Consider the following 27334-nt stretch of genomic DNA (forward strand, 5'->3'; position numbering starts at 1 on the left):
GCTATTGAGAGAGAAGAAGAACAAGTTTGAAGAGGTTCCGCTGTTTCGGCTTTGCTCCTTCGTCCCTGCTGGTGCCTTCGTCTCTGCCATTCCCTACTCAGTCTTCTCTGCCATTAGTCACTGATTCTGCAGTTTATTGGTTAGTTTCAAGGTGTACTACAGTTTCTATGTTTTTAAGTTTTATAAGGTTCAGAGTGTGACGAAATTAAAAGTTGTGGAGCCTGGACCATAGTAGTAGCTTCATCCACACTGAACATAAAACTTTCATTATTCTTTTTTCTTTTTTTCTTTTTTTCTTTTTTTTTTTCATTTGCACGCCATATAAATTGGACCACATACATCCACATTCCACTATTCTTCTTCTTTTTCCCTTTATATCATTTATTTATATTTATATTTATAATGTCATCATTTTTTTTTTTCAAAAAATTGTTATATACAGTTTTTTTATTTTTCATAGCATCTTTCAATTTATAAGGTTAAGAACTAATTCGTCACAAATTTCTTTTTAAAATTTGTTGTTAGCCAATAGATTATTATATATATAAGAAGGAACTCAAATTTTTAACACTTACTTAAATAGACAATAAATTAATTACTTGACCAACTTAAGTAAGTTTTGTTGTATAATTCTTTTATATAGAAAAAAAAAGCTTTAGATAAAAATGGTTATCCCCTTCACTTTTTTGTCTAAGAAAAAATAGATTTAGAAAAATAATATTTTAAAATTAGAAATGCTATTAAATGGGTCATATCAGTTAAAATAAACCTTATATATATATGAAAACAGTAAGCAATGGCAGTGTAATCTTTTTTAAGATTGTAACATTGCTGGAAATTTGTTAGCTGTTACCCTACGTATGAAGGAAGAAATAGACCTTAAAAATAATGAAAAGCTGAAGGCAAAGCCTAGAGCCTAGTTGAGAGTAGGGAGAATCAAAATCATGAAAGCTTGGACAAGAGAGAATTATGCACAAGAGGCAAAAAAGAAGGGACACTTTCAAAAGTTTGATACAATTTAAATAAGAAGCTAAAACTATCCACTGGCTAAACTAAATCTGATTGTTAGAATGCTTTTATGTTACAAAAATTAAGTTTGATATCAAATCTGATTGTTAGCAAAATTAGTGGGCTGAAGTTTACTGCATCATCTATTTTTCATTTGTGTTTTTTATTTTGCAAGACACAGGTCAAAACAATTTAGCTTGCAATAATACATGAAGTTTTTATATCTTGGCATGAAGTACAAGAAGACTTTTATTAGGAATTCTAATTCATGTATTAGGAATTCATGAGTAGTTGTTATGACTTTGATTTTTGGTATTTTGTTAGTGCATGTTGTTATGTGATCACACACTTATTTTGGTGACAAATTTATGAAAATTGGATTACTTGATTATTGGTCATTGACTAAATTATAAAATTATCTATGAATATATGTAAGTTTTTATTTATGAAGATTAAAAAGGAATTAGGTTACTGACCATCTTTTTCGCCACGCTTTAAAAGCGTGGCCATATGGCCATATCTCTGTCTACTGCCATGCTTATAAAGCGTGGCCATATCTAATCTTTTCGCCACGCTTTTAAAGCGTGGCCATATCTCCTCCTGTTGCCACGCTTTTCAAGCGTGGCCATACCTCTTCTACTACCACGTTTGTAAAGCGTGGCCATATCTCCTCTTGTTGTCACGCTTTTCAAGTATGGCCATATCTCCTCTATTACCACGCTTTAAAAGTGTGGCCATATCTGCTCTATTGCCACGCTTGTAAAGCGTGGCCTTACCCTCCACATACGGTCACGCTTTAAAAGCGTGGCCATAACTCCCACCTACAGCCATGTTTTTAAAAGTGGCAATTTGTAAAAAAGCGTGACAAAAAAAAGCATGGTGATTGGCTGAAAAAAGCGTGGCGATAGAGCAACCGCCACCCTTTCAGAGGTCACCCTTTCAAAAGTGTGGTGGTAGCTCAAAAAGCGTGATGAAAAGCTATTGCCACGCTTTTTTCAGCTTTTCGCCACGCTTTAAAAGCGTGGCAATAGAGCTATTCTCTTGTAGTGCTAGAGGTCGTGACTCAGCCGTCTCAACAGTCTTAGCAAAGTGGGGAGGACGCCACCAATGAATTTGCGGCCTCAGTTGTCGACCCCAATGTGGTTTGGCGTGAGACCGCCTCAGCCCTGTACAAGAACCGCGTATACGGGATAGGGTCGTTCTTCGCCAGCAGCCTCCGCACCTTGACGTTGAAGCCGTTGTCAGGCTCCGCCACCAGTCGATCCGTTCAGCCCGAGGAAGGGATGGATTTGAGGCTCCAGGTGCAGAAGCTCTAGCACAGCTTTCACCAACAGGCTTAGGAGTAACGATTATCAAAAGAGGTATCAGAAGATCCTCACCCGCGTGATGTCTACGGATGAGCTTAGGCTGGAGTTTAGAGAGTCATTGGAGCGGATGCAGCGTATGGAGGCTGAGGTGGAGGTGTATCCGGCCCAGATGTGTGCTGCTGGCATCGACCTTGCTGGTGGCAGTAGTCCTGTTGCAGGTGGTAGCAGTAGCGCTAGTGGCACGGACATCGACACTGCCTCCTGCACCGTCAACTCAGGGCCACGGGACTAACAACGATGATGACTACTTGAATTTGTAGATATTAGATTTTTGTTTTATTGTTTCATACATTTATTTGATGTACTTGACTTTCATTTAATTTACACATTGTATTATTTATTTCTTTTAAATAAAAACTCTTCATTATTTATGAATTGACCACTAATCATGTGAAAAAAAATTTAAATTTAAAATTAAAATTGATCATTTATTTCAATTTTTAAAAAAAATGACATTACCGTTGAAATTATCGTAGGACTAATTTGACGGTAATATGGCCGGAACAACATGTTTTGGCGCCAACGTTACTGTTGAAAAATCCGTTGGCAACCAATTGGGTTTCCACGCTGGTAATCCGTCGCAAAATCTGACGGTAAGTACCGTCGGACAAAAAAAATCTGACGGTAAATTGATAACCATCGAATTTATTCGACGAATTCGACGGTAAATCCAACAGTACTTAGTGTTTTTCTTGTAGTGACCACAGCTACCATCTCTCCCTTTTTCTTCTCCTTATCCTCCCAATCCTTCTCTTGCCCCTGTCTCTATTTGGTTTCACACTAAATCCTAAATATTCATCTCATGCAGAAAATCTTACATCGAACAAACCTTTCATATAAAAATCGATACTTTAAGTAAATATCCATAATAAATCATCAAAATCCAAAAAAAGGACAACTTGTAAGACCATATCCCAAATCAAATTCAAGTATTTAAACAGATAAAATTACTCAATTGAAGAAGGAGGAGGTGTGAGTGGAGTGGTGTAGCGAAAACAGAGAATGGTGGTGGATGTTAGTGATGATGGTAGACGAAAATAATGTTGAGGAGGAGAAAGGAGGGTTGGCCTAGTAGTGTTCTGGTTCGTAAGGAAGAGGAGTGGAGAAAAGAGAAGAAGAAGATGGGCAATTTATTCGATTAAATTGTTGCCTAACATGTGTTGACTTAACGGTCCACGTAGGCAAAATCCGTTAGCTCTAGACGGAGATATTAACAAATGGGGCAAAAGGTCTCACGGAATTAATTTTTAGGGGTCGCGATGACATTATACCATTTTTAAGGGGCGAAAAAGAATTTTGTGAAATTGTTAGTACTCAGAGTGAGGTTTCACTCTATTTTTTATTCAAGGTTTAATTACTTTGTTGGTTCCTATAGTTTTACAAAATTTTCAATTAGGTCTCTATATTTTTTTTTCTTTTAATTTGGTCTCTGTACCAATTTTTTTTCAATTAGGTCTCTCTTGACAGTAATTGGTTTAATTGTATAGGAACTCAAGTAAAAAAAAATAGTGCAGGGACCTAAATAAAAAAAAATTTAAGGACCCAATTAAAAAAATTGGTACAAAAATTCAATTAAAAAGAAAAAAAATATAGGGATCTAATTAAAAATTTGACAAAATTATAGGTATCAATCGAGTAATTAAACATTTAGTCAATTGAGTTTCTATCTTAGGCCCATTTTTGTAAATTTCCTGAAAAAATACTTCTTGTCAGCCCATTATAAAAATGAACCATATTTAACATTTAACCAGTTTGGTACTTTCTGGACCCAAAGTTTTTGGTCATAACCTAATGTTTAGAAGTACTACCATTATCCAGTCCAAAAAAAAAAAGAAGAAGTACTAGCCTTATGACAAAAAACAATGTAGTACTACTGTACTAGCGTGATCTAACCAAAAACAGAAAGAGAAAAAAATAAAACAGTACTGATGGTTACCGGTACTTCGGTAGAGTATGCTTCTTGAGAAAAGCTGAAAATAAATAGAATTTATAGTTTTTAATTTCTTTGGTCTAGCATTCTAACTATATATTTTTAGCCAATATTTTTTAACATTATTGACCGACTCCTATCAAGACCAATAAATTTTGTTAGTCCTTTAATATTTATTGAGACCAAACTGTTGTGGTCCCCACAAAAAAGTTAACATGAAAATGGGGACGAAGATTATGTTCTGTCCTTCATCCATATTCAAAACAAAACACCAAATAAGTACTTGCAATGTTCATGATTTGAATGTCAAGTTTGAAATGTTGAAAATATTTTACCTCATTTATTACATTTGACATGAAACTGAAGTGCTTAAATAAATTATAATAATGGCCAAATTTGCCATGCTTACAACTTGAGAGCCGAGCAAAAAGTAAGCCAAATTACTCCATAAACCATTTATACCTCAATTCATTGGTAGTTCAATAAATCTAGATTGTGAGTTTGAGCTAATAATTATGAGCTACTGACGTGAATGCTATTCATCAAAGGAGTCAAGTTTTAGTTTTGTTGTTTAACACAATAGCCCGCAAGTTAGCTATGTTTGTAGTTTGTACAATTTTTTAGCGAAGTAATGAAAGAATTATTTATTTCCATGTAAGATTTTAAGAGTAAATTACGCTAACTTGCCCTGTTTGTTTATTATTTATCGGTTCTCCATTGTTTGGTGTTTCTTTCGAAGAAACAGAAATTTGGTGGAAATGGAATAAAGTCTAACTCAAAGAGGGAACGAAAGGGATAAAAAACACAAGTGCATAGTGGGACCACTGATCATAAGGCTAACCAACCTCTGCACAATTTTATCACAAAGGTCAAGGTCCTTCTTACAAGAAAAGCATCATTATTCTTTTCGACTTGGGATGCATTCTCTTATTTATTTAATTAATTTTAAATCCATAATTCTTGCAATAAATTTCTTGACAGGGGTTCCATTAACCCACAAGCCCCCCCCCCCCCACAAAAAAAAAAAAGAGAGAAGAGGAAAAAACAAAGTAACTAGGCCATTATTTGAAACAAAGTAACAAGGCCATTATTTGAGGGTGGAAACGCCCCTTTATTTTGAACCTTTTTCTTTTCAGCATTGGTTTATGTTAAAACCACAACCTAATCAAGATTTAAAAAAATGGTTTTCTTTTTCCCTTTTTTCTTTTTGTTGGGAAAGAACCATACTGTTGGGTGCTCTGCTAAGGCGACGAGTTTGAGTTTTTTATATTGGACTTGGAGTTAAGCCCCAAAATGGTCCATGAGATTGGCGTCGTGCACTAAAATCGTCCCTGAGATCCCAATTGCACCAATTACGTCCCTGAGATTGAGAAAAGTGCACCATATTAGTCCTTGACCCATTTTTCCTTAACGACGTGATGACATGGCTGGATGACGTGGATGGTAAGTGACACGTGTCACTCCATGATTTGACCACGTGTAATGATATGATGATATGGTGACCAGTGACACGTGGCATGCTGACGTGGATAGTTGTGCCACGTGTCACAATGTTATTTGGACACGTGTCCGTTTGTGCCACGTGTCGCGACAGTATTGGTCCACGTGTCATCCATTATGTCATCGTTGTAAATGCACCAAATTAGTCCCTCACTTTGCATTAAGTGACTCATTTTAGTCCCTGAAATTGAATGTCGTGCACCAAACTAGTCCCTTCACCAATATTTTTTTATTTTTTTTCTATAAATTCAAAATTCTTAATATTTTTGAATACATTAATTTCAATTCTATTTTTTTACATGTTATTCAAATAAAAGTGCTTTTATAAAATATTTTTTCTCTTGCGAATATCCTAACCGTCGACTTGGAGTTGACGTGAAGGTATTTCAAGCACCTTCACTACTATCTCCAACCTCTTTCAGTACTTTTATAAAATATTTTTTTCTCTTGCAGATACCTCTAACCGACGTGAAGGCATTTCAAGTTTTCCTCATTACTATCTCCGACCTCATTTATTTATACTGTAAAGGTCGGAAATGATAGTGAGAGTGCTTGAAAAACCTTCAATCTAGCTCATTTACACATAACGAAAACATGTACTTCATAAGAATAAAAAATATATATATTTTAATTATTGATTTCTTGTTAAAAGCACATGTTTTTTTTATGAAAACAAAAAGTATCCAATCAATCATATAATTATTTTTTTATAATAACATACTTATATATTACAAAAATTACCAATGTTCAATTATTAAAAAAATTATATAATTAAAACTAAAATCTTACAAATTTTTATGAAAGCACTTGTATTTAAATGATATATGAAAAAATAGAATTGAAATTAGTGCATCTAAGATATTGAAAATTTTAAATTTAAAAAAAATGAAAAAAAATTGGTGAAGGGACTACTTTGGTGCACGACATTCAATTTCAGGGACTAAAATGAGTCACTTAATGCAAAGTGAGGGACTAATTTGGTGCATTTACAACGATGACATAATGGATGACACGTGGACGAATATTGTCGCGACACGTGGCACAAACGGACACGTGGCCAAATAATATTGTGACACGTGGCACAACTATCCACGTCAGCATGCCATGTGTCACTGGTCGCCACATCATCATATCATTACACGTGGCCAAATCATGGAGTGACACGTGTCACTTACCATCCACGTCATCCAGCCATGTCATCACGTCGTTAAGGGAAAATTGGTCAGGGACTAATATGGTGCACTTTTCTCAATCTCAGGGACGTAATTGGTGCAATTGGGATCTCAGGGACGATTTTAGTGCACGACGCCAATCTCAGGGACCATTTTGGGGCTTAACTCATTGGACTTGTTTGTCTGTGGATGAAAGTATTTTTAAAAAGTAATATTTTTTTAAATCATATTTGAAATGACATTTTTATATTTTAGTTAACTTATTTTAATAAACAATTTATTTAAAAAATCAGGAATATGAGTTAAAATTTTGGACAGAAAAAATTAGAAATAAGATTTAAAACTTTAGGGAAAAAAAAGGAGAAAAAATATGGCTGAGATGATCGAAAAAAATAGCGTACAAAAAATATTATTGATATTCATTTCACCTAAAATTTTAGTTAGCACTTAGCACGCACTGAAGTACTTAACCTTTGCCGTTTATAGTTTAATAAAGTGAGCTGCGAAGAACTGAAGAGGATACAGTTCTTTTCAGTTTTGCTTTTCCCTTTTAATTCCTTTAAGCAAAGGATCGAGTACATTTTACTTGTTAGAACGTGATCTAGGAAGTAGGAACCATAAATTTGTGAACAGCAAAAGGATATTATATGAAATATGAAATAATATTTGTACGTCTATATACATATGTATAAAGAATAATTTACATTGATATCAACTGAGAGCCTATACAGTTTTTATAACGGAGAGGTTGCGATTTTTGTAACATTTTCGAAATACTCATGCATAAAATTTGGAGTTTTTTCTATGATCTGAATCTTTGTTAGGAGCCAAGTTTTAAAAAAGTAATTTATGAAGTAAATAATGTGGAAATAAGAAAGAACACGAGATTAATGTGGAGATGTGAGGTAGTTTCCAATCTCCGCCTCTAACTAATAAGAAAGAACACGAGAGAGAGACTAGCACCAAGTCTCCGTCTGATAGGCACATATTTGCACACCTAAAAATGAAAGAATGATTCAATTTCTAACCACTCTAGTTTGTGTTGCTCCTTTTTCCTAACTTGTGGACCCCTATCAAAGAATTATATCATTCTTTATCTTTATCATAAAAAAGTAGATTATAAAGATGTTCATCTTGCAGCTTCGTAGTTACACCAAAAATCGCAAGCTCTTGTGCTTTTTGTTTGCCGTGAGTTTCTTTTCATTATCTGTCACCTTCGGTTTTACATTTGCTTGCATCCCCCTCCACCTATCAAAGTATCCAAATTTTAAAACAAAAGAAATCCAATCACCGAAATCACGTGGTTTCGACTTTCTATAGTGACTCACCCACAAATTTGAAAAACTAATTAATTAAGTATGATCTCTTTCTTTTTTATTAAAAATCGAGAATAAAATAAAATCAGTAATTGTATAATGTGTATTGACTAAAAAAAATATTAATTACTTTGATTCTTTTTTATTTTTAAATACTAATGAAAATGTTAAAATTTAATTATATTATCTGTATACTAAAATTAATCACCAATTAATTATTTGTACATAACTTACAATAAAATATAAAACATATATTAATATATATAAAATTGATTGATTTATTAAATAATATTTTTATATATATTATTTTTATTTTTATTAATGTCATCGGTTTAAATAAAAAAGACTGTTGGAATCTTCTCCTTGAATTAGAGAAAAAAAAATTATAAATTAAATTAAATATCAATTCATTAATTTTTCCCTGAAATACACTAGTAATAATACTCTTTCTATATAATCCTAACTCTATCGAATTAATTAGTGGGTCCATCGTAACTTAAATGAACATATTATGGAAGCTATCTTGTATAGATCCTTTTTCTAATCCTATTATAGTTAATCTGTGCTTGGAATTAGCGTTACAGGTGTTGTTCCCATGCTTTCTTCTTCCCATCACATTAAATTCACCTGTTCTGTCTCTCTTTCCTAAATGAAAAATAAAACTACCACGTGTTTCTTCACTGATTCCGTGATTTCTGTTTGGGTCATTCTGTTTAACTCTCCATCTTCAAGTTAGAATATGCTTGAAATTATCACTAACTCAAAAATTACAACTGTATTTAACGTAAAAAGATACACCAACTACGTGCATAAATAAGGCCGAACGTCATCATATATTCATCTTGTTAGTAGTTAATTTAGTTAATCATCATAAAACATATCTTATTGGAATTAGAAAATAAAGTGCAACTTGGGTGAATTTTGAATAACATTATTTAGCTACCATCACTTTGAATTATAGATTAATTCATATTTAATTGACCCATATAATAACAGAGGGGCGATGATAACAAAGAGAGATTAGAGGTGGCGCATATTTTAGCAGGCTACATGTCCACCATATGAATGTGGTGGTGGTAACTATTTAAGATGCATAATATTTATAATAAATATAAATATAAAAATTAATAATTTAATATTAGAAGCAAAGTAGTAATAGTCACCAAAAAAAAAAAAAAAAGAAGCAAAGTAGTAACAGTAATTGCAGAGACTTTGAATCTAGAAAAACGGAAAATGGAAGCGACAGTGATCAAGTATGTGTTGGTGCCTCCTGCTTCCTCAACACACACACTTAAAGCATATCACACTATACTATATACTTTCTAGTTTCTACACTCATCCATACCCAATAATTGCTGCAACAATAAAATCCTCGCAAAAGCCCTAAATAACTTAGGGTTCCTTCAGCTCCAACAAGTGCAACAACATTACTTGCATTCATTGAGTCATTTACGCAAACACCTATAGCAATGGACAACGGGGATTGCCATGAATGAAGGAAACGATGACGGTTAGAGGTTTGCGTGTTGTGTGACCCAAGCAAATGGGAGTAGGGGTGGGAAAGGCGTGGAGGTTCAGCTTGTTGTGGACAAACCTGGCTCTCTCATCGCAACCCAACACCAAAACCAAGCATGTTTGTTGGAGGTCCAATACGACGCCGTTTCACCACAGGAAGCCGATCTGGCGCTCCATGCTCTGCTGGTTCATGCTCTTCGGCTTGGGAATCGTTTCCCTTCTCACCGGTCACATGGCTTCTGATCTCGAATGGTACTCCCAACACCGCACCTTCTACTCCGCCCTGGTATGTTCACAACCAATGTCCTAATCTTCTTTATTTGTTGATTCCACGTTTTAGCTTTGCATGAGAGCCAGAGCCGTTATCGTTTCTGTAGGATGGGAGTTATCGTTCGCCGATTGATATTTGGGAATCGCAGTATTCTAAGTACTTCTATGGATGCAGTGAAAGGGGACGCCGTTTTGCTCGTAAGTCTATTCATTATTAAAATGTGTTAGTTACAGTATATAACAACAAAATTCAAGTGATTGTTCCTTCATGAATTCCCAAGAATTTTAGGATGTTTCGGTTGATGCTATCTTGTTGCCATAAAAGGAGATAAGTAGAGGGTTGTTGCGTTGGTTACTTTGTTTGCAATGGATGTGATTTTGCCTTATTAAATGAAGAGCAACGTTTTGTTATTTTGGTGATCTCTTCAAGATTTTGCTGATTTTTTAATAATTTACTTTCTTTCTTATTTTGGTAATGGGATGAAATAGCTGCTGTGAGTGAACAAATGTCAAATGGGTACTTGCTTATTGCAACTAGCGGAGGGCTCAACCAACAACGAACTGGGGTAAGCAGGAGATGAGTTTTACAATGTAATCATAATAGTAAGACTTTTGTAATAGCTCTGCAGTCTTAGCTTCTCCCCTACTGATTAAGAGCTTAACAAAGATATAAGCTTATTAACAATCTTCTGTAGGCTAATTGGCCCTAATTCAGTGGTTTTCATGGAATGAGGCTTAGCTCAGCTCTGTCTGCCCCCTAATTGTTCTAACAATTTTAAACTCCTTTAGTAATAACTAATAATGAATAAGTTCTATATGTGAAAATGAAAATCATGTTCCTGCATCCAGATAACAGATGCCGTTGTTGTTGCACGAATTCTTAATGCCACACTAGTTGTGCCCGAATTGGATCATCAGTCTTATTGGAAGGATGACAGGTATTCTGCAGATCCTATAATTCTTTCCCTAAACCCGGGTTATAATTATGAGAATCTAGTTAATTATCGTTCTTGTAATAAACTTACTGTTTATTTTTTTAAATGCAGTGACTTCCATGATATTTTCGATGTTGATTGGTTCATTTCTTCTCTTGCAAAAGATGTTACCATTGTCAAAAGGGTCCCCGATAAGTTCATGCGATCAATGGAGAAACCTCCATATACAATGCGCGTCCCAAGAAAATCTGAACCTGAATATTATCTGGATCAAGTTTTGCCAATACTGTTGAGACGACAGGTATGGTCCCATTACCTATTGTAATAGATACTTTTTTTAATACTATTATTTTGCTAGAAGTTCTTTTGTTTCATTGAAATGACTTTCATGAGGAAACTATATTAATTGGTTGCCAGTTTACTGGATGTCTTTATTAAGTTGAATGCACTAACTAACATTTGGGATATTTTTGCAGGTAGTGCAATTGACAAAGTTTGACTATAGACTAGCAAATAACCTTGATGAGGAACTACAAAAACTACGTTGCCGAGTTAATTATCATGCACTGAGGTTTACAAAACCTATAGAAGAAATAGGTCAAAAAATTGTTATGAGAATGCAGAAGATGGCACACCGTTATATAGCAGTCCACTTGAGGTATCTGATTTTTCCTGTTTAGTAATTTCTTAGTGTTCTTGGTAAGGAGACAAGCTTGTATTGGTTGTGAAAGGCGAAAATCATTGTAATTCTTTCAACAAAAGTAAAAAAGCTTTATTCCACTAGGTGGGGTTGATTACGTGGATTAAATAGAAAATGTTGAATTATTACTTCTACTTTGAGTTATTAAGGAAGTGGACGAGTGAAATTCAACTTTATCATGCAATTTATTGGAGTTAATAACAAACTTTATTGTTCTTTCATTATGAAATGGGAAATGGAATAAATGAATAAAGACTTAAAATGAAATGTTTGGATTCTCATAGCACCATTTACAACTGATATATGACAGGTTTGAACCAGATATGCTGGCATTTTCACGTTGTTATTATGGTGGCGGAGAAAAAGAGAAACATGAGCTTGGTGAAATAAGAAAAAGGTGGACAACACTACCAGTAAGACTACAATCCTTTTGACATTTAATGATAAACACTTGTCCATTCAACTAGCAGAATTATGCTGTTTTGTCTTTTCTTAATACTTGCTGAATTTATTAAGCAGTTGAAAACATTCATACATTGTTTATTTATGCATATCCTAAATGAGCCATTGCTTCATGATAATACAGGATTTAAGTGCTGATGGAGAGCGAAAGCGAGGGAAATGTCCTCTTACTCCTCATGAAGTAGGGTTAATGCTGCGGGCACTTGGTTTTACAAATAACACATACCTCTATGTTGCATCAGGTGAAATATATGGTGGGGATGAAACTATGCAACCCCTGAAGGATCTTTTCCCTAACATCTACACGAAAGAGATGCTTGCCGATGAAGAGTTGAAACCTTTCCTTCCCTTCTCTTCCCGCCTTGCTGCTATAGACTACATTGTTTGTGATGAAAGCAATGTATTTGTCACCAATAACAATGGTAATATGGCCAAGATTATTGCAGGTAGAAGGTAAATATAAATTTACTTTGATTCCTTCGTTTTATTAATTTACTACATTACATAGACTTCTTAATTCTGGATAACAAAAGTGATTATCATTAACAAAAGTAAGAATGCTGGGCTAAAAAAACAATGTTCAGCAGCATCAAATCGTACTTAAGTGTGAGCTGTCAGTGATTAGATTCAAATGAGGACTTTTTGTTTTTTGGGGGGATAGCATGAACCAAACCTTCAACAGGGGATCGTAAGGCTGAAGAGAACGTTGGGGATGATGAGAGAAATAACGGCTGCAATGTGGATCTTTTGAATTACAATTAGTTAAGGAGTGCCACAAATATGATTATTCTGTCATAAAATGCTGTTACTTTTGATGCATTATTCACTTTCGATGGAAAACAGGTGGGAGAACTGTAACTTTTTTAAGTTTGTAATTTTGGCAGTCATGTAGAAAATTAGGGATGTAAAAAGTCTGAAAGTACAAGTCAGTCCACACAATGCATCTCATAACTGAAAATTTGAATTTGAATAAGAAGCTCAATGGATTGTAGATTTACAACTCCTGCTTTAAAATCTCTAGTTATTCTCGCCCACATGTACTTCAGTGGGTTATAGATTTTTTACAGCTCTTCCAATTTTGTTGGTTTACTTGTTATCATGCTTCCAATAAACTTTTCATTGCATTTGTAATAGGAGATACATGGGTCACAAGAGAACCATTAGACCAAATACAAAGAAGCTCAGCTCTCTGTTTATGGCAAGGCATAAGATGGACTGGGACACCTTTGCCAAAAAGGTTAAGTCATGCCAGAGAGGATTCATGGGAGAGCCAGATGAGATGAGACCTGGACGAGGAGAGTTTCATGAATATCCTGCCTCGTGTATTTGTGAAAGAACATCTGTGGATGAATTTGCCAGAGATGGATACCGGCCTCAGGCAAATCTGACTGGAAAAGCTTAATTCACCGTGAAGGGAACAAGGGTCTGCACGCTATTAAGGTGAATAGAATTTTGGACCAGGGAGGTTATTAGGTGAGGAAAAATGTTCCCCACACGCTTTGTTATCAGTATCGTTGTGCTGATGGAAGTTGCAATACTACGGCAATCCCGTCTCACTTTAACCCACTGACTTGAAGATCACCAGGGGGATCAAGTGGTTGGTTGATAGCCAAGTTTGGATCCTGAAGACATCAAATACGTTGCAAATGTTGATAGATAAATGCCCAAGTGTAAATTGTATCTAAGCCCTTTAGTGTCGTTTGTCTTGCAACCTGATTTAGTTTCTCTAATTTTCTATCAATCAATTCTAAGTTGAATTAAAGCCAATTTTGCATGTCCGTCCTGAAGCACAGGCCAATGTCAACGGTAACATCTAGAAATTTTATTAAGGAAAACTGGAAAGCCATGCTAAGAAAGCATAAACCGATAAATTAATAGAACACATATGGTGAAAAGGTTACATTGGTTCTTATTTATATTCACTAAAATATCTCATTTTTCCCGCGTGAATATCAATAAAGACGAAGAAATTCTCAGCCTTAAAGCAGAAAAGGTGCAAAGCGTAAAACTGGATCGGCCAGCAATCAGCAAAGGAAGTGGTTACTGCGCAGAACACGTTATCATTCCATCATAAAAACTCTACAGACGAGTACGGAGAAATTCCATATACAGTGCCAGAAAACTTGGAGGGGGGTCAAGTCATACTTAAATATAAGACTAAAAATCAATATGACCATCTATTAGACTAGTCTGCCTAAAGTTTCAAAGGAAGCAATAATTTTCATTCATTCCTAAATTCCTATTATAAATATACACATCTATGCTGGGTGTGTCCATCATCTTATCACGGGTCGCCATTTTAACTGAGATTCGCGTCATTGCATGTTTTTCCCCTTTCAACCCTAGTTATTACCTGTTACAGTTGAGCAACGAAATAAGATGAAAAAACGACCCATCCATCAGTGATGAACATAATAAAATACTAATATATGGATTATACCTTTAGAGGCATTACGATTATGTGAAACCGACGGAATCTTTGATATGATTAAAGAGCTCTGCAATCCTTCTAATAGCTGTCAACAAGTCAACCACCACATCAGGTTCAAAAGGAGGGGCCACATATATATTCGTTTTAAAGTTAGTCCATACGCTTGGTAAAAGTCAAGACAAGATTGTTATATTAGACATGCAACCGTGTACATAGTTCAGTGATAGAACTTACTCTTGACGTTGGTTGGATCCTGCGATTGGATCTACGAGGCTGCTCAATGGCATCAGAAGTTGATTTAATGGGGTCATTTGAAGGCTTTTCGGTCTCACCCTTACCCAACTTGCCACCAGCAGGTGCAAGTTTTCCTTTACTCGCTCTTGATGTGGATGTCTTTTTAGCAGGAACAGCATCTGTTGAAGTTGCCAGTGATGAAAATAATATTGGACCCTGTGTAGCTCCATCCGTAGTGTAGGGTGCTTTTTCCAACTGATTTTCACCATGCGATGCATTCTTGAAATGAGTTGAATCTTTGATCCTTTCTGTATGACCTGGTAGATCACTGCTAAGAGAAGAAGCACTTGATGGATTGTCTTTTGGTGGGATTGCTCTACCAAATGCACTATGTGGTCTCCCTGACCTAGAAGTCTTGGGCTTGGAGTCGGCTCCTAGTCTCTCTCTGGTATCATTTTTGGAACTATTTTTCCACCCTCGGGGTCCTGAACTTTGAGGTGGCATCAAGAAATTTGCAAGTTTAACCGAATCATTTTTATCACTAATCTTACTCTCTTGTGCAACATAATGCTTGCTTACTTCCATAAATTTCCTTTTCTTCCCAGGTTTAGGAACACCAAAAATCACCTTAGAACCTTCTTTCTGAAGACCAGTCCTTGCAGTTCTGTGTGTATCCAATTTATTTTCATTCTTGCTGCTGTTACCTATGTTAAACACTTTCTCATTTTCAGTCAAATTAAGTAATCTCAACCCATCAGAATTTGATGACTCCGTAGCATCAATACTCTTTGACATATTGTCTTGTCCATTAACATCTGCAGGATTACTGAGTTTAGGTCTTTTTTCATTAGGCGTATCACCCTGTGTGCAAAATGTACAACTTAGTAAAGACAGGCATGTAGGTAAGCTGAGAGCAGCAGAAGGAACTAAAAAGTACCTCATGCGTAGAACTAATAGTTGCTACCACCTTAGAAGACTCGATCCATTTTCCTTCTTTCCAGATAAGGGATGGACGTAGATGCCAAGCTCTGACAACTGTTGTTTCTCCACTAGCTGCAGAAGATCAAGCAGAATTATATTTCCTTAAACAACAAAAAATATAAATAACCACTATCAAATCAAATAATATACATACCAGGAAAGTGAACGGTGAACGTTTTTTCATCTTTCTTGTTCTTTTCTGTGATTACTCCTTCCCACCAGCTGATAAATGAGCCACCAAACATAGAACTTTAACATCCATATTCATCTTCCTCAGTTATTTATTTAACGGTTGCAGACATAGATCTTTTAAGTTCAGAGAAAAGGGAAATTCCCTAGAAATTTTAAGCAATAACATCTATTTCACTGTTTGGAATTTATCTAATTAGTGTCATCTCTCTCACTCACCATGTCTCTCTTCCTCATTAAAAAACCCCATTCCATAAGCTAATCAAACTCACTAACACCAAGAATATCACCAAGAATATCGCATAAGAAATCAATAGTGAGCAATTGGGGATATTATATTTTATCCATACACCATAACAGTGTAAAGTATAGAACTCATCGGTAATAAATAACTAAATAGAACGAAATTGTAGGCAACTATACCTTTCTTGTACCCAAGCATCTACTTTATCCCCAACAGACCATGCATAATCTCCCAAAGCTGCCCTACGTCTCTTCCTAGTTCCTTCATAATGTAAACTAGTGAGAGGACGAGCAGCCCGTATTCTGGGGGGTTTGTCGCCTTCAGCTTCGAGAGAAACCCATTCCTTCAAGGGCCCGGCACCTAGAAGACAGCACTTCCTTTTAAATTTGTATCACGTTGTTAACAGTAATTAGAAGTTAAAAACACAATTGGTAGATATATAAATGAATAATGGCCAGTGATTCATTACATCCAACATGTATACATCCAATTGGTTAACTAATCTTTTTTCAACATAAATATTTTATCAACAACCCAATTATTTAATTTATTTAAATTTTTTAGATCATTCATCCAAAATGAATAAAGTTCATATTCAAAGCCCCAATACAAACAAAACGATGGTAATATTGCTTGGTAGACCATGGCCAAGGATTGGGTTTTTAACATTTTTTCAAAGAGAAAAAAACTTCAATTAAAACATGTATAAATAAGAATTGAAATAAATTTTTTCTTGATTTAATATTTGATACTATATTTAAATTCAAATAAATAAGTTTAAAAAAGATAAATAACTAACAGAAATACATGAAGACAATTTAAGAATGTAAAATTGACACCAACAGTTCAACTGCAAGAGGAATCTGCTTAACATATGTTATAGAAAATTGATACAAGTATTCATAAGCTTGACAAACCTTCAACAGCTACAAGCGAAGTGTATCCGACATAAGCTTTACCATCTTTCAAACTCAAAATATTGGCTGTGAACCATGCTGCTTTATATCCTTCCTCATCTTTGAAAACCTGACATATATGCTAGCTTCAGTTTACTAGGAAAAACATTATCTGGTAAAAGGTAAACCATGCACACAAAATTCAATGAAAGCAAGTACCTAATCATCATCAAAGTTGGTATAAAAACAATGAATGCATGTCCATTAATCTGGAAATTTTAACTAGTAAACAGAAAAAAAAAGTTATAAATAAAATAAATGGCAACCTCTATAAGAGAGCCTTCCTTGAAGTTATTGCCCTCCACAGTTTCATTTTCATCGCTAACAGTGTTAGAAATCTGTATTTGAGGTTCAGATTCAGGAACCACATCAACTGGCTTGGTTAACTCAGTAACCTTGCGGCCTCTTGGCCCTCTTGAATTCTTTTCATTGATAGAAGATGAAATACCAACCAATGAAATGTCTCTGTTATGAGTATTAGAAGTTTCAGGAATGTCTCCAACATTGTCAATGCTGACCAGATCTCTGGTCATGTCTTTTGATAATCCAACGTGCTGAGAAGACTCTCCAGCTGATTTCCAATAACCCTCTGGACCAGCATCCACTAAGTCACTTAATGGCAAAGGATCACCCATAGTTACAATCTTTCCTGCTTGGGATACTGCTTCTGCTGCAAGCTCAGCAGCCTTCACAATGGCATCCATATTTTCAGCTCTTTTTGAGGCAGCTGAAGCAGCTTCCACTCTCCTTCTAGCAGCTTCCTTTGCAGCAACAATGATAGAACCAGGGCTATTGGTTCCATTAGCACCCTTCAAGATGGAAGCAGGGCTAGCTTGTCCAAAGTTACTTGTACCCTCAGAAAGAGATATTTTATTAAATTGGCTGGAATTATCAGAGGCACATGAGATCAATGCTTCATCCGCCATCAATTTTGCTTGAACTGCAGCATTTGATGCAACATTAGCAGCTGCAGCCGCTGCCTTTGCAACAGCTGCAGCAGCAGCAACAGCAACTGCTGCAGAAGCTAGTTTAGCCTCAATGTCTGGCATCAACCCAGAATTCTTATGCTTATCCAACTGGGTCCATATCTCTAGGCTATGATTCACAGCAGCAGCAGAAAGAGCAGAAGCTTCCTCTGCATGTAGTTTGGCCTCCTTAACTTTCATAAGAGACTCATCTGACAGAATCCGCTTCTCCACATTTTGGTCAATTTTGAGGCGTTCAGCAAGTGGAGGTACAGAGACAACTGATTTTTCACTGGTAGTTATGGGCAGAGTCACAACAGGGGTTGCAACGGCCACAGAAGTAGATACATAAGTAGTAACAACAGGAGGTGGTGATTGCAAAGTTTTTTGACCAAAATCCTCTGACACCGTAATCTTTTTTCTTTTTCTTGGCTTTGGATCTGAAGACTGTTGAGGAAGTGATACTGTCACATTGTTTGCATCAAGTGCAGAAACAGAACCTATTGTAGTACTTGGAATGCTAGTACTCAATTCAGGAAGACCAGGAGTACCATTCTTTATGACAGATGTGGGAGGCAGAGAAGGTCCTTTAGCTGAACTTAACTTAATTGTATCTGAGAAAGGAGATGCAGAAACATGGGCACTGTTATCGGGTGCAGGAGAGCCAGAAGGAATATAGGGTCCACGAATGGAGGCCTGGGATATCCAAGATGTGTTGTGTCCAAGAAAATTTCTCAGAGGTGGAGTTTGGTAAGGATGCAATGAGGGAAGTGCCTGTGAATAATCCACAACAGAACCTCTTCCAAGGGCATTAGGTTGCACTGAATCACAAGAAGGAGTAGGCAGATTCCAAAGGGGAGATGAAAAAGGTACTAAGGGGTTCACAGTTGTTGGAGTAGCCTTGCTGCTGCCTCGACCAAGTGGAGATGAGATACCTTTTCCTGGAGCAGTACTCTGCTTAACAGCTGAATCAGCAGTTCTGGCACCTGCAGATCTCAATGGGTCAAACAACTAAATCATATCTGCAGACACGTGTGTGTGTGTGTGTTAAAAACTTAAAATCACTCGTACCAGATTTAGATTGTAAAGGTGTTTCCGGGTTAACAGGATGAGATTTTTGACCATGTTGTCTTTCCATGCAGGCACGCCAGGCCTTCTCCCAAATGCTCCTTCCACCATCTAAAAGAATGTCTAGAAACTCAATCTTGTGTTAAAAATAAAAAAAGTCAAAAAGGAGATACAACAAGATCATAACAAACAAAAAAATTAACCTGGTCCCCCAAAAGCTGATATCATATACGGTTCATCAGGTGCTGTGCCTTGACTGTATAAACATCAAACAAAAGTCACTGCTACAATTGATTATCATGCTGTAAGGTCTAGAACGTTCTATGCTAACATTAGCAAGCAACTTGGCTGCAGATAACAGTAACTGAACAAAGGGCATGGAACACATCTGAGATTCAACACACCAATTAAAACGGAAAGGCTTAGAATACTTGTTAAGCACCTATGAAAAGTGGAGAACCACACTTTAAAAGCTAGTTGTCAAGGGAAAAGAACCCTAAATATACCATCAAGCATCCCATCCTCCCCGAGTCCCGTTTTGAGACTTCAGGCACCCCATATTACCCGAATTCCTAACAAATACAAGCAGTGGAGATTTGACCACTTTTCCATTAATCAGGTCTGGTCATGCCAGGTCTCATAATAAAATGCATGATGGTGATTCATAAGAGCAAGCACACAACATACAACTATGATTCATAAAATATTAAATGACAGAACTTAACCAACTTTTGAACTCACATCAAAGCTCCATAGACAAATATTTGGGCACGCAATTGTACTTGTTGTAGATCTGTGAAAGGTTGTTGAAACAGAACAGGTGGAGAAGCAGAAGTGTTCAAATCTGGAAGGCTAGATGTTGAAGGATTTACAAGAGCAAATGGCTTTGAGCTATTGGGATCAATGTGCCCATACTGCTGCACCTCGTTTGATTGCATCAGCTGGAAACCAGGAGATGGGCTCAAGGAGACATTGGTTGATTTATCACCTCTATCCGACTGTCTACCTAGAGTTGTATCTTTCACCCGACTTCCTTTTGTAGAAGATTCCTTTACAGGTTTCTTATTAGATGTCCGCCTAGGTTTGCGTTCAGGGGTAGATTTTGGAACACTGTGTGCTGCCACTCCATCCAGTATTTGTGGGCTTTCATGGGATATATTTCCAGAAATTTTGGATTTTGAAGCACGTCGTCGCCCAGAAGTTTTAGGAGAACCATCCACAGCCTTCGATAATAAAGAAGAGAAAATAATAAATTATGCCTATAAGGTTACCTTGAAAACCACATAATATACATTTTATATATTACATTTTTCAACAAGACCACTTGCACATTTAAGAATAAACTCAATCAGGAAATATATGCAATAAAAAGATCACCAATGGGATAACAAAATTCTGGCCTGGATTATAAACTAAAACAAGACTTACAGTAGATGTTTTCTTGTCTGCAATAACAGGAACTGGAACTGGTGGACTCTTGCCAATATCTTCTTGGTTCACATCCATGACATTTTTTATGGACGAATCAATTGCAGGATGTAATTTTGGAGTCAAACTGCTCTCAGCTTTGGAAGCATTTTCTCCCTTCAGATCCTGAGAAGTTGGGGGATTCTGACTAGCAGAAACCTTAATTTGGTTCTTATCCTTATCAGTCTTAGAAGGGCTTCCAACTGTACTAATGGGAGGGCGGGCATTATTAGCAGGAAAGCTTTGCAACTCAACACAAGAGTTATGTGAAGGAGCAGAAGATAAGGAAGTTTTGTTTCCTGGTACAATGTCATCACCTGCAAAGAAAATGTTGTAAAGAGGACTAAATTTGAATGGATGTGGTGACAGAAAGAACAAGCAATGGACTCCACAAATCCTCATCAGCATCACATATTATATCAATATATCCATAAATATACTACCACGAGGTGTTGTAATTCAAATTCAAAGAGCTTCACAAAATCTTTTCAACCAAGAATTTCAATACCGTCTTTACCAGGCAAATATGCAGTCTCAAAAGAAACAATAATAAACAAATAGATTTCATGTTCACAGAACAGTAGATTAGTAAACAGGAAGAGCCATAGCCACAATGTTAGCATTTGATTCTCTCTGATAAAAGATTTAATGAATTAATGAATGAAACCATGTGATCAGAGCATTTCTAAAAGTAGTATGGCATAACCAGACAAATATACTCATTTGACAAGGGGTACATAAAAATTCAATGCTAAGTTCAATCAAAATGCAATTTCATCATAAGTGGAAAACTAGACTAGAATAAGAATTACCTGAAGATGACTTGGCATCATTGTTCTGTGCATTCCCTTTGTCATCCTTACTAAAAGGAAATTTGACACCATCTCCCAGTTTATCTGTTGATTCATGAAGAACTGGAGGCACACCATCCTCATTATTGCATCCCTGGATATCCTTATCATCTACTTTCCCTTGAGGTTCAGCAGTGTTTACAGTACCACTGGTCCCTTCAACGTTATGCAGACAGTCGATTACTGTCTCACATGACACTTGTCTAGAAGCATCAGATGAATGATGTTTATCAGCTCCAGAAATAGTACAAGGAGCAGTATCCCTTTCAGAAGATTCAACAGGAGCAGAAGTTCCAGCTTCTTCAGGTAATTTGGATGCAGACTCTTCCTTTTCATCAACAGCAGGCCCAAGAACAGTTATGCTTTGAAAATCATTGTGACTAGTAGCTTCATGAGAGGAAACAACTTGTTCAGAAGGAGGTGGAACTATTTCACAGGATGTTGAACTAACATTTCCCACAATAACCTGTGAAGCTGGAAAATAAGATGTAAAATATACCTTATATGTTAGGGGCTTAAAATGAATCAGGTCCAAAAATAGATTCAGCCAAAATTATTATTTCTGAATCAAAATAATCAATGTGAACATTTTACTCAATCACCAAAGAAGTGACACAACTCTGGTAGCTTAAATACTTCACCTTCACCACTAGAAGTTTGTAAAATGTAAATGTGATTATGTGAGCCATCATATGATTCACTGATAGTATTAAAATGTTCTGCATTGTCGATACATTGAAAGTAATTTCAATTGAAAAATACCTGAATTGTTGACCGGTGTGACATTAATTGGCACAGCAACTGTTGTCAACCCAGTTTGCACAATGCCTTCGCATGGCAATGACAAACCACCTCTCTTATCTACAGGATGTGATTGGTCAATATCACTATGGATTGGACCAGACTCAGAAGGGGTCTTACTCTCTTTGTCATTGACAGATGCGTCTTGATCAAATTTTTCATGGTAAGTTTGGCTGTCAGGTTCACTGTTCTGACATATTTGAGCTGAGTCACCCAAAACTCCTTCACTTACTTTAGAAATGTCATTTACCCCCTCTGAAGAAACAAAATTCTCTGGCTTGCTTGATAACATCTCTGTATCCATGTGGCCACCAGTGTTCAATAACTTATTTTCCTTAGTGACACTGCACTCACCAAAATCTGTCTTCTCCACAACATCCACATTATGCTTGAGATTAGGAGAAATCTCACAAGTGGAATTAGTGGCCTCACCTCCTGGTCCCTTAGAAGTAGAATCCTCTTCTGAAACCTTTGGCAACTCCTGCGTAGCTAGTGCAGATTGATCAGGCATCAACTCATCCTTAAGGACAACTACATCTTCTCTTGCATGGTTTCGAGACAGATCATCTTCAGTGCATCTTTCCTCTTTCTGTAACGAATCTTCTACAATATTTACCCCCTTCTCAAGGGCTTCAATTACACTTCCACCTTCCAAAGCGCCTGTTGTGGCAATTGAACAGAGAGATACCTCGGGATGATGAGCATCACCCATATCCGTGATTCCATCCAAGTCTTGTTTATTAATTGGTGTTTGTAAAGCACCTTGTTGCTCATCAACCACACTTTGAATAGATGCTTCAGTAGCATGAGTTTGCACCCCAGATACAGATGAATCAACTTGGGTTTTGTCACTGTGCAAGATGTCAGCCGCAGTCTCAACTTCAGTTAGAATTGTAGTATTACTCCTGTTATCATTATAGATAGTTGGATTCCCATCGGAAACAGGTAAGTCAATATTTCTGTGAATATCACTTGGTTCCAGGTTACCCGAACTTCCGCCAATAGATGGTCCAACTTCATGACTTTTGGAAACTCCATCCAGAGGCTGCTCCATTCTTACATCCTCCTTCAATCCAGGCAAATTCCCATGACTACCTCCAGGAGGCTGTAAATCTGTAACATTGTCTTTAAATTCATTTTTATCGTCACGTTTTGGATGGGGGTCCATTTGCTTAGTTATGCAGGCCAGTTCATCACAGGCATCTGATTCCTGAATAATAGTTTGTCTAGGAATAAACTCCTCCTGTCCAACAGATTTCAATAGCATTTCAACAGATTCCGAGGAAGTGGCCTCGGACCAAATATTTCCATGCCTTGATATGGGGCAAGATTCAGCAGCAGTTGAACTAAACTCTATGCCACTACCCCCTCGGGAGAATGCGTCAATCCACTGGTTATCTTCGTTACTTTCAATGCCAAGAAAAACTTCAGTTTCGACCAAACTATCAAATCTTAAATTCCCTTGAAGGCTTTCATCAAAATCAAACTTAGAGAGCGCATATGGCCTTAATGCTGGAGGAAATTTGGTGCTCCCTTCACCAGCTAAATGGAGATTCTGGCTTTGAAAATCATTGTCATCATAATCCATGGGTGTATCCCTAAAACAAAAAATGAGAATGGTGTGAGATCAAACTCGATGTACATATATGCACACATGGGCAGAAATTCATGAAAAGAGACAAATATGCAAGAAAAAGAGGTTCACATAAGATCAATCACATTTACATACTCACCCCTCACCGAGCATCATCATCATGCACACAACATGCATACACCAAGATGAACAAACAGATTGAGATTACCATTCCACACAAAACATGGTGAGATAGAATCTCAATTTGATGAAACCAGCATAAGAATATACCATATTCAGCACAGCAAGGAACATTTCAGAATTGTAAAGCCATTCACAAGATGTTTAACTCTTACCTCACAAGCCTCAATAAAAGAAAATCAAACCATCATATTCCAAATAATTTGGTTTCTCCTGTAGTAATATAACTATGTGATTCCAATAATACAAAATATATGCTTCGAAGAAGACAATAGATGAGCAGTAGCTAGGCTGTCTAGTTATCTGAAGATTTTTGTTGTAAGAACATTATGTCAGAGGAAAAAACCAAGTAAACCTAAATAATTGAAAGAGACCAAGTTATTTGATTTCAGAAATCACTGAGATAGATTCATCGTTATCCTATCATACAATCAAAACAGCATCTTCGGAATAGAGCCACCATGGCAATTAGGATCTTTATTTTGTGACGCAGAAACGGAAACAATCAACCACTTCAAAATAAAAAGAAAAAATTACATGTTGACAAAAGTGGAAAAGAAGAAGCTGAAATCCTAAACCAAGTGAACTGAACTCTATTGTTGTCTTGTCTCATATGAGAAATCTACACCATCAGAACGATTGTTTACACTTCGCAGCTATACAGATAAAAACCTAAGTAATAGAGACCAATAAATAAAAAATTACCACCTGAAAAGTTCAATTAAAAAGCAGTTCAGGAACAATTTATTCTCTGCGTGAATTGTCCTTTTCAAGTGGCTACGAAGAAAGTAAACATCTTTCACACAAAACTTGCCATTTCAATGCAGAAATGAAAAGAAAAAACAAAAGCAAATTTTTGTTTGCCCTAATCACACCAAAAAGGAAAAATAATAATAGTAATAAGTAACTCGAAAGTCGGACATGAACAGTACCAGTACAAATAAGTCTAGAGACGCTACCTCCCTCCATCCGGCGAGGAAATCCAATCCTTTTGATCTCACCTTTTCCCCAATCGTAAACTCATCTACTGCCTCAGAAATACCAAAAATCCCTTCGTCAGTGAAATTTTCAGTACAGATAAAAACAACACAGCAAATAAACGGAGATAACAACGAGCAGGTGTGGTCAATTGAACCTCACCGGTGGATTCGAGTTCCGGCGGATCGAATTAGGGTTCCGGCGAGCGTAGCAGAAGGATGAAACGACACCGAAGAGTGTGATGCTGACTAGTTTCAGAGTGGATTTGTTTTTCGTTTTACTTTATTTCCCTTTTCTTTTCTGTTCGGGTTTTTGTGTGTTGTGTTGTTCACTGGCTGAGAAAAAAGGACTGCGAATATTTATGGCTTTTTTTTTAACTCTTTTCTTCCTAACTTAGAGAAAATAGATGTCAGCGATGGGAATCCGAAATGAAAAAATAAAAATAAGGTGGGTTTGTTTGTAAGTAGCCAAGATCCGACGGATGTAAAGTGGAAGTTGTTTGCAATGTGCCACGTGGGTGGTCCTGATTAGATAATAAGAAAAGTATCTAGTACTTAGTCTAGTCTAGGGTTAAATTCAAAACTGCTTCCTTTAGAACGCAGCATTACGTACACATTGATAATTGGTTATTTCACTAACTTGAGTAGAGAAGGGCAAATGTGTCATATTTCTCTGTCATTGCGGATTAGATGGTCTAGGATTAGATGGTCTAATCCAACGGCCCTAGTGGAGAAGGATAAATCTGGAGCGTTAGATTTGGCAAGTGGCAAAATTGTATTTGCATCTAGATCTTAATAATCTTATTATATATCCTCCTAAAGATGTGATATCTAAATATAATTAATCTTATAGTTTAAAAGTAATCAACTATTCCTAGATTTTTTTCTAAAATAAATTAAAAAATATTTATTTTCAAAAACATATTATTTGAACTTTAATTTTATAGAAACATTTGTTTTTTTAAATTTGCCTGAAACATTTGTTTTTTTAAATTTTAGGCAAATTTACAGTATATTCTAACTAACTCCATAATATTAACAAAGTTTGCCTTATTCCAGCGAATTTCATATAAATTATGAATGTCAATTCGACTTCTCAAAAAATAATTGACTGATTCAAATTCTTAAACTGCACAACTGATAATGGTAATTATTATCATCGTTTCGAGAGTACACAAGAGTACACAGGAGTACACAGGAATAAGTTGTATTTTTTTTTAAATAATAATTTTTTTAATTTATAATAGAAAAAATCTTGGTTAAATATAGCTTATTCTTGTATACTTGTGTATTTATGGGGATGATAATGGTTGCTATTATCATGACAATATTGAAGAAGTCATATTTGTTATATGTGTACTCCTATATACTCTCTTGAGCTGCGTTTGTTTTTGAGAACAAGATAAGACATTGAGAATAAGACATAAAATTTTGTGTTCTTATATTCTGTTTGGTGATAAACTATAACAAATTACAAAAATATAATTTTTTTTCATTTTTTTTCATTCAAAAATTTGAGACGAAAAATACAATAATAAAAAATATAATTATGAAAAATTATAAATGTACATTCACCTTTTTTCTAACTTTTAAAAAACATCCTCTTTAGTCTATTTTAAACTTTTTGTGTTAATTAAGGTTAACTTTATCCATTTTTTAAGAATAAAAATTATTTTTTAAAAAAATACCTATTAACAAAAATTTTATTTTTTATCATTAAATTTTGCTTACCAAAATTAGTATCCTTTAATAAATTATTCTTTTATTGATTAAATTATATTTTAAAAAAATTTTAATAATTATGTTATTTTTTTTAAATATCCTTCAATAATTTTTTAATTATTAAATTATAATTTTACTAAAATTTTTATTAACAATTTTTTTATATTTTACTATTAATTTTTCGATATCTATATATATTATTTTAACATTAAATAAAAAAATCTTATCACTATTAATATGTATAACAATTAATATATATTGATATTGAAAAATAATCTTACTAAAATCTTTTATTTAATATTATTTTAACATTAAATAAAAAAATCTTATCACTATTAATATGTATAACAATTAATATATATTGATATTGAAAAATAATCTTACTAAAATCTTTTATTTAATATTAAAATAATATATATAGATATCGAAAAATTAATAGTAAATATAAAAATAAATTTTAATAAAAATTTTAGTAAAATTACAATTTAATAATTAAAAA

At 35.4% G+C, this 27334-nt stretch overlaps 2 protein-coding genes across 13 annotated transcripts; one reads left to right on the plus strand and one right to left on the minus strand.

Annotated features, from left to right (window-relative positions):
- Positions 1-9454: 9454 nt before the first annotated feature.
- Positions 9455-13942, plus strand: LOC107643048 (O-fucosyltransferase family protein). Its single transcript, XM_088486429.1, has 9 exons — positions 9455-10094; positions 10186-10276; positions 10568-10644; positions 10928-11016; positions 11125-11314; positions 11490-11671; positions 12024-12126; positions 12300-12628; positions 13310-13942. Exons 1-9 carry the CDS (start codon positions 9837-9839, stop codon positions 13575-13577), a joined length of 1587 nt encoding a protein of 528 aa, XP_088342555.1. The 5' UTR covers positions 9455-9836; the 3' UTR covers positions 13578-13942.
- A 273-nt stretch (positions 13943-14215) lies between these two features.
- On the minus strand, positions 14216-25539 carry G2484-1 (protein). Of its 12 annotated transcripts, none has more exons than XM_088486423.1 (16): positions 25277-25539; positions 25069-25160; positions 22324-23960; positions 21523-22035; positions 20672-21027; positions 19985-20466; positions 19447-19499; positions 19247-19354; positions 17477-19161; positions 17172-17280; positions 16434-16614; positions 15976-16043; positions 15778-15893; positions 14841-15701; positions 14616-14691; positions 14216-14528 (listed from the first exon to the last, which is right to left on the minus strand). In XM_088486423.1, exons 3-16 carry the CDS (start codon positions 23948-23950, stop codon positions 14518-14520), a joined length of 6246 nt encoding a protein of 2081 aa, XP_088342549.1. In that variant the 5' UTR covers positions 23951-23960; positions 25069-25160; positions 25277-25539; the 3' UTR covers positions 14216-14517. The 12 variants fall into 12 exon arrangements, with proteins under 12 accessions (XP_088342549.1, XP_088342548.1, XP_020978780.2 ...); XM_088486422.1 differs by having other exon boundaries at positions 25096-25163; XM_021123121.2 differs by having other exon boundaries at positions 19247-19366; positions 25277-25528.
- Between the last annotated feature and the right edge of the window lie 1795 nt (positions 25540-27334).

Source organism: Arachis ipaensis, chromosome B5 (assembly GCF_059453495.1).
Source record: "Arachis ipaensis isolate K30076 ecotype BB chromosome B5, ASM5945349v1, whole genome shotgun sequence".
Classification (NCBI taxonomy): Eukaryota; Viridiplantae; Streptophyta; class Magnoliopsida; order Fabales; family Fabaceae; genus Arachis; species Arachis ipaensis.

Bases quoted from the DNA above. Each gene is read 5' to 3' on its own strand.
- G2484-1 (XM_021123121.2), bottom strand. From the start codon at position 23,950: ATGGATTATGATGACAATGATTTTCAAAGCCAGAATCTCCATTTAGCT. The intron at 19,500-19,984 runs GTGAGTTCAAAA...ATGTTTATACAG, and splicing joins TTTGTCTATGGAGCTTTGAT to TCAAGGCACAGCACCTGATG. The intron at 19,367-19,446 runs GTTAATTTTTTT...TTGAGTTTCTAG, and splicing joins ATCAGCTTTTGGGGGACCAG to ACATTCTTTTAGATGGTGGA.
- LOC107643048 (XM_088486429.1), top strand. From the start codon at position 9,837: ATGGGAGTAGGGGTGGGAAAGGCGTGGAGGTTCAGCTTGTTGTGGACA. The intron at 11,672-12,023 runs GTATCTGATTTT...GATATATGACAG, and splicing joins TATATAGCAGTCCACTTGAG to GTTTGAACCAGATATGCTGG. The intron at 12,127-12,299 runs GTAAGACTACAA...ATGATAATACAG, and splicing joins AAAGGTGGACAACACTACCA to GATTTAAGTGCTGATGGAGA.